Genomic DNA, 12642 nt, shown 5'->3' on the forward strand with positions numbered 1-12642 from the left:
CAAGAACAAAAGAAAAAAAGAAAGAAAAAAGTGGACCTCAGCTTTTGCGGGAAGGTTCCCGAATCCCCTTTAAATACGGGTCTGATTTATTATTCCACGATGTCAAATCATGCAAGTTGTATATTTAAAACATGCTATTAATTATGATTCGCATAATTTGAGGAGGGGGGGGGGGGGTGTGTGTGTAAATTTATAATAATAATAAAATGAAACATTTAAAATTAATAATAATTAAATCAAATCATTTATTTATATATGAATCATATAAACATGGCATGGTATACATTGGACAACATACATAATTAGAATATAAATTGTAAGATCAGACACATAGTAATAGTAATGATGACAATGATTATATACGTGTAATAGTTATATGACATGTACACGTAAATGTGTGCAGTGTGTATATGTGTTTATTCAAGTTGTTGTAGTAGAGGGTCTGGTAAGTTCATTTTGTCTATGGTTGAACATTTCATAACAGAATTGGCCAACAGTTGGAGTTACTTGTTCTGGGCTGTCAAGAGGGAAAACACATTTTTCCAGTTCAGACAGAAATGTGAACTCAGAACATATTTGACCGACTTTATAATATAGTATATTTCTTAAATGCATATTTAAAATTAATAATAAGTTTATAAACTATAACAACTCGGTTTACCGAGTTATGTCCCTTGGAATATTTTTCACCTGAAGTCACGTGACTATAAAGTTTGGAGAGATGGCATAGAATCTGGAGAATGTTGCGCTATTTACTACAACTCTTGCCCGTTGTGGCAACATTATTTTACTTATCAGCCGGAGATCGTCTACGTAAGCAAATATAAACTTGGTTGGAATTCTATAATTATTTCTTGTTCTGATCGTGAATCATTTCTCATACACACCTGTGGTGACCTAGTTTTTTGTGTGATGGCGCACACGATGGTAATGACAAACACCACCGAGGTGCTCAGTGGACAGGTTTGGGCGAAAAATCCTCTGTTGATTTGGGAAACATTACGTAGCTTTAGGCAATTAAAATGTTCACTAGTTGCATTTGTTGTTTAGTAAATAATCTGAAGTAGATTAATTATTTATTTAGACCAAGCTGTTAAAAGTTTGTTTGGAATTGTTTCATGATTTGTCATTTCCGGAAATAAAAGAAAATCGCGGGCACTTGACTGTTGACAGGTAGATTGTTCGTATTTTGCTAAATTTGATATATTTCCATTCTCTCAATAAATATTAGTTTTGTTGTCATGTAATGTATTTAATCATTGTGTAACACTGACATTTAGGCCCTAATTGTGCTTGAATTTCCTGGGGCGAGACGTAGCCTAGTGGTAAAGCCCTCACTCAATGCAGGGTCAGTCTGGGATCAATGCCTGTTGGTGGGCCCATTGGGCTATTTCTGGTTCCAGCCAGTGCACCACGACTGGTATATCAAAGGCCGTGGTATGTACTACCCTGTCTTTGGAATGGTGCATATAAAAGATCCCTTGCTATTAATCAAAAAGAGTAGGCCATGAAATGGCGACAGCGGGTTTCCTCTCTCAATATCTGTATGGTCTTTACCCATATGTCCGACGCCATATAACCGTAAATATAATGTTTTTAGTGTGTCATTAAATAGAACATTTCCTTCATTCATTGATTCATTTTCCCCCTCCCCGACACTGACGATACAACTTGATCTTGACCTTCTCAGATTCTGTTTTCAGGAGAGGTTCATATATATGATGAATGTCCGAAGGAGTACCAGTTTCCTCTTGGTGTCGGCTCGGGCAGAATAAAAGATGACGCATTCTGGGCATCGTCTTCCAACAAGAAACGGCCACCACACAATGCCAGACTGGGAGATCCAACAGGTGAGTTGAGCGCCTCTTACAGAGTTTATTTGAGGGGACGGACAGGCAAGACTTCCGACCGTTCCAGCATTCAGTTCATTCAGGCGGTATAATGAATATTTGTTAGTATTAATGTACGTTTAGGGTTAGTTATATACAATACCTTTTTAAACATTTTGTTTAATAAAAGCAACATAATGTTTATATTTCGTAATCCAGTATCACTATTTTTTGCCTTTGAAAAATTAGACATTTTGACTATACTGTGTAAAATTTCCTCCACAAGGGTGCTTTTGGTAGAAATGTAGCACAGAAGACACAATAAGACATCATGGGACTAAAGGTTTGTTTTATTCTGTAGACGCTTGGTTCATTCCGTCAAAATACACCCTATGAGATTTGTAAGTATTAAAATACAGTTGTACTTGTTGATTCACTGCGTGGCTGAGTGGATACAGTGCTCAACTACAGTCCCGATGGTCTGGAGTTTGAATCCCAGACCCTAGCACTACGTCGTTTGTAGTGCTTAATGCAATGTCCACTTGATATCGCTATCCAATACATGTTGGAACGGTCGGAAAGTCTTTCTGAGGGACATAGCCCAGTGGTAAAGCGCTCGCTGGGATCTATCCCTGTTGGTAGGATTATTTGGCTTATTTTTCGTTCCAGCCAGTACACCATGACTGGTATGTCAGGGTTTCTAGAATTTTTATAAAATCCACTAGCCATGGGATCAGTTTACTAGCCACAATTAAAAAATTCACTAGCCCTACTTTACTTTAAGTTAATACAATTTTACTAAATAATAGTAATAATCAGATATGTCACCTAAAGAGGGAGATAGAGCTTAAAAACACTAACATTGGGGGTTGAGGTGGGGGCAGGATATTCATATTTACAAAATAGACTTAACTGCAACATTTGACTCTTCTTTTTTTTCACTAGCCGTCGGGCATGGCAATATTTGTTATTTACTAGCCCTACATTGAATTTCACTAGCCATGGGAATGGGGCTACCATAATCTAGAAGCCCTGTATGTCCAGTAGCTGATGATTAATAAATTAACAGTGTTCTTGCTGCTCCATTTAAGTGGGGCGGATTGCCCTGCTATTGCATTTTGCTGCCCCCGTTTATTTTTCTGCGCCCCAATATATTTTCACTCGTCCTACTATATTTTACAGCACCTATCGTTTCGGCAATCTCCGACTGAATAATACAACCTTTGTTTGGTGCCAAATTTGTCACGTGATCAGAACTGTCTTTTGTGTCCACTGATTCTTGTCTGATGAAAACTTCAGTTACCGTTATGTAATTAACGTACTTGCAGATTTAATTGGACGTAACTGATGATTTTTATTTACTGACATTTGTTTATTCAGCAAATCCTAAGAAAATATTAAAAACTTTTTCCTTTTTGGGGGGATATCACCGCTTATATAAAAACAACGGAAGTGGTAGTTTCGACATTATAATCATTTATCTTGGGTATTATGTCAAATAATGTATACACCGTCTTTACAAAAACGAAACTACTTTTATCAGCTGGAGATATCAAAGCAGTCGATTCTTTCTAAGAAGATGAAAATAAAAACAAATTTTTTTTATCCTACATAGGGAATCACTTAAAAAATCTTTATTATAATAATAATATTAAAAAATTTGATCGATTCAGCAAAACAAATGCCTGTGATATTGGCAAGAATGTGAGACCGATATCTCTGGTTCAACTAACGACACCAACATTTTGGTACCAGATACTGAGGGGCAAAATAAGGGGTAGATCTTTCCACAAAGTCGACAAACACACAACGATATACAGTAACCAAATTTACCTCTTCTTTTTTTTTTGGCTTTTGTTGTTGTTGTTTTTGTGTTTCTTTGAAAGGCGGAGGAGGGGGGTCATGCAGCTGCCCTCCTTTAATTTTCACTTAGTGAGAACACTGATTATTATGCTCTAGTATTGTCATTTAACAAATACAAAGTTTACCTTGAGATATCCTGAGCTGTTGAGAAAATAGAGGTCAAGTTGCCAGTGTTTGACTGGTCAACTTAACTTTATTAGTTACCTATCAGTCCAACCGGAGGAAACTATATGTTCCGTGTGTCCATCTAACTGTCTTACATAAAGTTTTTCGGACATTTGTTTCAACAATCAGGAACATTTTGTTTTCAAAATCTTGATCAGCAATATTTCTAGTGAAATGAAAATTGATTAGCAACTACTGTTTAATGTTTTAATATTGTGTAGCAATCTCTGAAACTTGTGTAGCGAATCGCAACGTCATACTGAATAAAATGTTCCCTGACAATACCTCAAGATATTGAGCTGACATTTTGTGTATTGCTTTATCAAGTATTGAAGGGCAGGGCGTAGCCCAGTGGGAAAGCACTCGCTTGATGCGCGGTCGTTCTAGGATCGATCCCCGTCGGTGGGCCTATTGGGCTATTTCTTACTCTAGCCAGTTCACAACGACTGGTATATCAAATGCTGTGGTATATGCCATCCTGTCTGTGGGAGGGTGCATATAAAAGATCCCTTGCTACTAATGAAAAAACGTAGCGGGTTTCATCTCTATGACTGTGTTAAAATGACCATATGTTTGACATCCAATAGCCAGGGAGTTTAATAAATCAGTGTACTCTAGTGGTGTCGTTAAACAAAACAAACTTTTATCAAGTATTGTTACAGGTAAAGTTTGACTTTCATGATGATTTACCTAATTTTGAAGAGTTAAGACCTTTGAATTTATGATGTGAGATATAAAAAAAAAATCTCTTTTCCTCACAACTGTTTTGGAATGCCTCAAGATATCGAGATGGAATTTTGTGTATAGCTTTATCATTTACTGTTATAGATATATTTTATGGCGATTTCCCTATTTTTGACAGTTATGGTTCTTGATCTAGGAGCATGGATGCCTTGGACGGCAGATATCCAGAATGGACTGCAACAATGCTTTAAAGGGACATACTCTAGTTTTTAAGCACTAAGGCATATTTTTCACTATTACAGCTGTTTATGATCACTGAAATCAATCATTAGTTATACTTTATTGTTTAGATAATCCATTTCCGTACAACCGAAGTGTTTCTGGTCATCCTGGTGCTTCTAATACCACAAAATGCATTTTTCATATGTTTAATAACGCACGTGCAGGGGACAGTATTTCAGAATCTTAGGTAACCAGAATCAGTTCATGTGAGTTTTACTTAAGTAACTGATTGATCGGTTACATGAATATAGTTCTCATAACTGATGAGTTAGGCCTACATTATCCTAAAGCACTTGATCTATGGTTCTGTGCGACATTGGTGGTTCAAATATATTTAAAAACATAAATTGATTTTCACTTTCATTACTGATATCTGATACTTTTAATTTTAGAATGTAATTGTTCACCACATAACCGATTGGCGGTTCTCGTGATTTTAAAGTTACGTAACCGACACGCGAACAGAACAATGGTTCTCATGAAATATTGTGTCCTGCATGTGCGTCTGAGAAGTAACTGTTGTAGAAATGAGTTCTGGGTTTGGCCATTCTTTTTCAGGAGCATGAACAACAGATATCCAGACTGCACTGCAGCAATGCTTTGAGAACTTAACTTTATTTTATCTGGGATTGGTCATTATTTTTCAGGAGCAGGAACAACAGATATCCAGACTGCACTGCAACAATGCTTTGTGAACTTAACTTTATTTCATCTGGGGTTGGCCATTGTTTTTCAGGATCATGGATGGGAGATATCCAGAATGCACTGCAACAATGCTTTGAGAACATAACTTTATTTCATCTGGGGTTGGCCATTGTTTTTCAGGAGCATGGACGGCAGATATACAGAATGCACTGCAAGTGGTTGGTGTTGATTTGGGAGCGGACTATTTCGTCACGGCGATCGCGACACAGGGTCGACAGGGGAGCGAGGAGTTTGTTACAGAGTATTTCATGGAGTACTCCGATGATAAGGAGACGTGGCAGATCTACACCAATGAGTTCGGGATTCCGGAGGTGAGAATCGGACCTCGCCGTTTAAAAGTGACGGACTCATGTTTTTAAACACTACAACAGATTTAAAGTGACAGACCCTAGTTTTTAAACACTACAACATATTTAAAGTGACAGACCCAAACACTACGACATATTTAAAGTGACAGACCCAAACACTACGACATATTTAAAGTGACAGACCGTAGTTTTTAAACACTACGACATATTTAAAGTGACAGACCCTAGTTTTTAAACACTACGACATATTTAAAGTGACAGACCCTAGTTTTTAAACAATATGACATATTTAAAGTGACAGACCCTAGTTTTTAAACACTACGACATATTTAAAGTGACAGCCTCTAGTTTTTAAACAATATGACATATTTAAAGGGACAGACCCTAGTTTTCAAACACTACGACATATTTAAAGTGACAGACCCTAGTTTTTAACCTTCTGAGTACTGCAGGCGAGATATCTCGCCCGACATCACGTTGGTCGATATACTGTACAGTATACAGTGCATTCCCCAATTCATATTTCCCGCCATTTTGCACACGACACTCACCGGAAACGGAAATATAATTAAAGAAAATAGATTTTTTTTCAAAATGGCGGTTTTTGTTTTGATTTTTTCAATTGAAAATACCTTGAAATTTTGAGTTCAAAACGTGGTTTTCGGCAAGTATTTTCGCTTGACAACAATGGCGGCACGTCACGGTCATTTTCAGGGATCGATAGCTGATTGTGACAGCTAATTTGATAATAAATTTGATCGTTTTACCAACAACGAAAATTACCAAATATTGCAATATGAATCGTAGTTCGGGTTTTACAAAAAATTCTGGTCAGAAAACCACTGTTATCGGGAATAATGGGCATAAATACTGGACAGCTGGCCACAAATGCCCATAAGTAAACGCAACGTTTTCTATTTTTTGCCTAATTTTAATCACCATTAGCCGATCTAAAATAATACAAATTACAAAAAAAGACACGAAAATAATACTTACCGATTCATATATGAACTTTATTTCATGTATTTATGAAACATTTAAGTGAATATATGTGAGTAAAAATTATAAACTTGTACCCACTCAACGTAGTTTTTGTTAAAAATTAATCCAGTAGTCTAAAGGTTAAACACTACGACATATTTAAAGGGACAGACCCAAGTTTTTAAACACTATGGTATATTTAAAGTGACAGACCGTAGTTTTCAAACACTACGACAGATTTAAAGTGACAGACCCTAGTTTTCAAACACTACGACAGATTTAAAGTGACAGATCCTAGTTTTCAAACACTACGACATATTTGAAGTGACAGACCCTAGTTTTTAAACACTATGACATATTTAAAGTGACAGACCCTAGTTTTTAAACACTACAACAGATTTAAAGTGACAGACCCTAGTTTTTAAACACTATGACATATTTAAAGTGACAGACCTAGTTTTTAAACACTACGACAGATTTAAAGTGACAGACCCTAGTTTTTAAACACTATGTCATATTTAAAGTGACAGATCCTAGTTTTTAAACACTACGACATATTTAAAGTGACAGACCCTAGCTTTTAAACAATACAACATATTTAAAGTGACAGACCCTAGTTTTTAAACAATACGACATATTTAAAGTGACAGACCCTAGTGTTTAAACACCAAGACATATTTAAAGTGACAGACCCTTGTTTAAAAAAAAAATTGTTTAGATCTTTAACAGTAATATAAATATTTATTTGTGTTTAGATGTTTAACGGTAATGTAAATATTTAAATTTTGTTTAGATGTTTAACGGTAATGTAAATATTTAAATTTTGTTCAGATGTTTAACGGCAACGACAACAGCTACAAGGTGGTTCAGAACACACTGATGTACCCAGTCGTGGCACGCTACATCCGCTTCAACCCGCAGCGTTGGAGCATGTTCATATCCATGAGGATCGAGATCTACGGCTGTTTGTTCAGTAAGTCTTTTCTTTCGTTAAAGATTAACCTTAAAATAAAGTAAAATTAAAACCACACCCCAAAAAAACATGGATCCCAAGTTGTAGTCAAATATCACAAGACAGTTTGAATTTTATTTATTGATGTATTACAATCAAAATCCAGATAAAAAAACTAGTATTGCCCCCATTTTTGTCTCACCTGGACAAAGTTAGATGACAAAATAAGGTATTTTCTGTATGGCGGCAGCTTACGTTCTTATGTCCAATGTTACGTTTTCACTTTTACAGGGATGTGATAGCTACGTGTAAATGTGCTTTTTCATTTCGTTTAAAAACAACAACAACATGATGTTCAATATGTTGACCACACAAGGTTCATTTGCATGTACCGGCCTCTGTGGCGTCATGGTTAGGCCATCGGTCTACAGGCTGGTAGGTACTGGGTTCGGATCCCAGTCGAGGCATGGGATTTTTAATCCAGATACCGACTCCAAACCCTGAGTGAGTGCTCCGCAAGGCTCAATGGGTAGGTGTGAACCACTTGCACCGACCAGTGATCCATAACTGGTTCAACAAAGGCCATGGTTTGTGTTATCCTGCCTGTGGGAAGTGCAAATAAAAGATCCCTTGCTGCTAATTGGAAAAGTAGCCCATGTAGTGGCGACAGCGGGTTTCCTCTCAAAATCTGTGTGGTCCGTAACCATATGTCTGACGCCATATAACCGTAAATAAAATGGGTTGAGTGCATCGTTAAATAAAACATTTCTTTGTTTTCTTTCATTTGCATGTTTTCACTGTTTCAAGTTTATGATGTGTGCCTTATATTACAAGTTATAACCAGTTTAGATTTGTTAGCATTGAATGCAATTTTTGGCAGTTCCAGGGGTTGCAAACACCAATTTTCCTTCAGGGGCCCTTGAGCAGTAAGCTTTTTTGTTTCAGCCTCTTTTTACATCCCTGCCTTTAGCTCATTTCTCACAAACTACAAATCCTACATCAGTAAAACTTGGTTTGTAGTTGCAGTTTTGAATGTTCATCTCCGTGTTCATGTTATAATAATTTTCTCTTTTTATTCCCGTACCGGTCCCACCGGAGGGAAGTACAGGCAGGGCTGCAGAAAGTACTCGCCTGGTCGCGAAATGCGAGTTAAAAAATGCAACTAACTAATTTAATTTGTTATATATACATATTTTGTTTTTGCACTGAATCTGCGGTGTGTTCTGAATAGATTGTTCTGTTAAACACTTTCGGGATGTCACTTGAATTTTGTAAATCTATATAAAAGAAATGTGAAAAACTTAGTACCCCGATATTTTAAAATTTATTGATTTGTCAGTCAAGGTTTGGGTCTTGTTTTTGTTTGCTACATGATGTTATTCACTTACCAAGTGTCCTTATTTTTTTTTGTCATTAAAAAAAAAGAAAAAAAATATATATAAGTGAAGACGGAGTATATTATAATATTGTTCAACAATAATATATTCTATAGGCTGACGGACTAGTAGAAAGTCTGGCGGGCTAGTAAATTTTAGTTGGTTCTGGTCCAGCGGGCTAGTGAAATATTTGTCATTTCTGCACCCCTGATAGGTTTCATCTCTGTCCATCTGTCTGTCTGTCCGTCTGTCCCACTTATAGTTTTTCTGATGTTCTTTTTAGAATGCCTTGAGATGAAATTTTATATATAGCTTTATAATGTACTGTTACAGATCAAGGTTGACTTTTACTGAACTTTAAAAATTAGTTTTCCGGACTTTTGTTAAATGCAGTGCCTGTTACTGATCAAGTTTATCTTTTATGGTGATTTACCCACATTTCTCAAAGTTATGTCCCTTTAATTTCAGAAGATATGAAAAATTGTTTGGTTCGGTTGGGGATATTGATTGCTTTAGCAGTACTGTCATAATGCTTGTTTTAATTTCAAAATCGTATGTTGCATCATTCGACGGCGACAGTCGTATGGGGTAAAAAAAATAATTTTGGTTTGGTAGGGGACATTGATTGCTTTGGCAGTACTGTCATAATGGTTGTTTTAATTTCAGAATCGTATGTTGCATCATTCGACGGCGACAGTCGTATGGAGTAAAAAGAATAATTTTGGTTTGGTAGGGGACATTGATTGCTTTGGCAGTACTGTCATAATGGTTGTTTTAATTTCAGAATCGTATGTTGCATCATTCGACGGCAACAGTCGTATGGAGTATGATCTGAGCCAGCAGTCGGTGCCCCTGGAGAACAACTTGTTGGAACTGCGGTTCAAAACCAACAAACCAGACGGCATTCTGTTCTACGCCAGTGGTAACCAGGGCGATTTCATGCTGCTCGAGATGCGTAGAGGATACATGTATTTCAAAATCGATTTAGGTATAAACATTTTAAAGAATTGTTTCCACTGAAACCACCTAAGTTATAAAAATAGTTGATGTTTTGTCAGTAAACATCATCAGGAGAAGAAATAAAATGAGTAAACACTGTTGGCAAGTAAGCCAGTAAGGCATAAAAAAGAAAAAACTAGCTTGGAAGTTAAAAACAGTACTGGCAGGGCTAGTTCTGAGTGAACAAAACTATTTGCCAAATTGTTTATTAAACTTAAAAAATTGCAGAAATTGTCAGTTATTTTCTAAAAAATTTCAATTATCACATGAAATTATTTCGCCAAACTAAAATAAAATTTGGCGAGTGCCAAAGCTAGCCTTAACTGGGAGGGAGTAAAATCAGACCAATAGTGTAACAATAAAAGTGATTGACGCTGGGGTATAAAAAGGACCATGGGTGTATCATTTTTCAAAGAACCGGCATGGCCGTACCACTTCTTGTTTTCTTTTTCTTTTTGTGGGCTACATTTGTTGTATCTGTGAAAATTTCCTTCACAGGTGAATTTAAAAGGAGAGAGTGTCAACCTCGAGCCGTACCACTATTTTTTTTTACACTGTGTCGTCCCTGTATTAGGTATTAAAATCAGTAGGGCTGTACTCATTTAAGCCACATGGGTGAACAGTGTTCAGTTTGTGTATCGAAATGGATTCTGCAAGGTCTGACTTAGTTTGGTCGCTGCTATCTTCTGTAATAGAACACCATTATAATCATGGTGTTAGGAGATTGAAAACGGTTTTATCACCTGTGGTTCTAGACTCCGATAAACAGCACCATTCCCCAAAGGTTATGTAATTTTTTATTCCCAATTTTGGAGTGAAAAATTCTTAATCTGAATGTAAATAATTACCATTTTTTAAATTAAATTAACAAAGATAACTTTTCATAATGCAAAATAGTTAATTAGAATAAATACAAATACATGTGTAGTGTTACTCTTTTAAATTTTAACTTAGTTTAATGAGATGTTTTTGACATGAAACTGAAATTTCCCATTCTTTTATAAAATGACGCTAAAATTCCCAAAGTAAAATTTGAGAAATAAAACTGGATAATAGACCCATCTATGTGGCATTTTCTTTTCATTCTTAACCTGATCTCATTGTTCTTTACACTTTATTTTAATTTCAATTTTGAATCTTTATTTTGATGTTGATCATCAATTGATTCATTCGTATATTTACCTTTACTTGACCCCCAGTGGGTGATCCAGTGATAACGCGCAGATAGGATTTATTTGGCTATTTCTCGTTCCAGCCAGTGCACCACGACTAGTATATCAAAGGCCGTGGTATGTGCTATTCTGTCTGGGATGGTGTATATAAAAGGTCCCTTGCTACTAATGGTTTGAGAACGGCTTTTGCAGCTTTGGCTAGTGTGCTATATATTATGGTAATACAGCTTATAAATAATACCAGGGCTTCTAGAGTATGGGACTGGCGTCGTGGCAGGCCATCGGTCTACAGGCTGGTAGGTACTGGGTTCGGATCCCAGTCGAGGCATGGGATTTTTAATCCAGATACTGACTCCAAACCCTGAGTGAGTGCTCCGCAAAGCTCAGTGGGTAGGTGTAAACCACTTGCACCGACCAGTGATCCATAACTGGTTCAACAAAGGCCATGGTTTGTGCTATCCTGCCTGTGGGAAGTGCAAATAAAAGATCCCTTGCTGCTAATCGGAAGAGTAGCCCATGTAGTGGCGACAGCGGGTTTCCTCTCAAAATCTGTGTGGTCCTTAACCATATGTCTGACGCCATATAACCGTAAATAAAATGTGTTGAGTGCGTCGTTAAATAAAACATTTCTTTCTTTCTAAAGTATGGTAGCCCCACTCCCATGGCTAGTGATATTCAACATTGGGCTAGTAAATAACTATTATTGCCATGCCCGACGGCTAGTGAATTATTTTTGGTCAAATGTTGCAGTTAAGCCTATTTTGTAAATATGAATATCCTGCCCCACCCCACCTCCCAGTGTTAGTATTTTTTAGCTCCATCGCCCTCTTTAGGTATTAATGTTATTATCTGATTATTACTATTAGTAAAATTGTATTTACTTAAAGTAGGGCTAGTGAATTTTTAATTGTGGCTAGTATATTTTTAAAATCATTGATTCCATGGCTAGTGGATTTTAAAAACATTCTAGAAGCCATGTATCAGTAGCCCAGACGTAAAAGTCACTAGCCAGGACCAAAGGCTATAGTTGTCTAACTTTGCTTAAAGTAATGAAATGTGCAAATATAATTTATTAGGCCTGGAAAGTCCGGGAAACTTGAGATGGATTGTAGAGATTGAGGATTTCCTTTACATTCATCTGGGTATGAACGGAAAAAAAAGTCATCCGCAAAGTCGTTCTCACATAAGTTTGCGGATGATTGTTTTTGTTCATACCCAGATGAACGTAAACGAAATAACAGACAATACTTTTAATTAATTTTGAAACATACTTACTAATAATAACATTAAAAGTTCATATTTTATTTGTAAATTTTTTTGTTTGTT

At 36.5% G+C, this 12642-nt stretch overlaps 1 protein-coding gene across 1 annotated transcript in view; it reads left to right on the top strand.

Moving 5' to 3' along the window:
* The first annotated feature begins 689 nt into the window (after positions 1 to 689).
* Positions 690 to 12642, top strand: part of LOC121385190 (neurexin-4-like) — a 52083-nt gene continuing 40130 nt past the window's right edge. Inside the window, exons 1-5 of the mRNA XM_041515760.1 lie at positions 690 to 813; positions 1704 to 1850; positions 5649 to 5839; positions 7649 to 7790; positions 9930 to 10133. Coding sequence (XP_041371694.1) covers positions 741 to 813; positions 1704 to 1850; positions 5649 to 5839; positions 7649 to 7790; positions 9930 to 10133 — 757 coding nt within the window. The 5' untranslated portion in view covers positions 690 to 740. The remainder of the gene's footprint in view (positions 814 to 1703; positions 1851 to 5648; positions 5840 to 7648; positions 7791 to 9929; positions 10134 to 12642) is intronic.

Source organism: Gigantopelta aegis, chromosome 11 (assembly GCF_016097555.1).
Source record: "Gigantopelta aegis isolate Gae_Host chromosome 11, Gae_host_genome, whole genome shotgun sequence".
NCBI classification, from domain to species: Eukaryota; Metazoa; Mollusca; class Gastropoda; order Neomphalida; family Peltospiridae; genus Gigantopelta; species Gigantopelta aegis.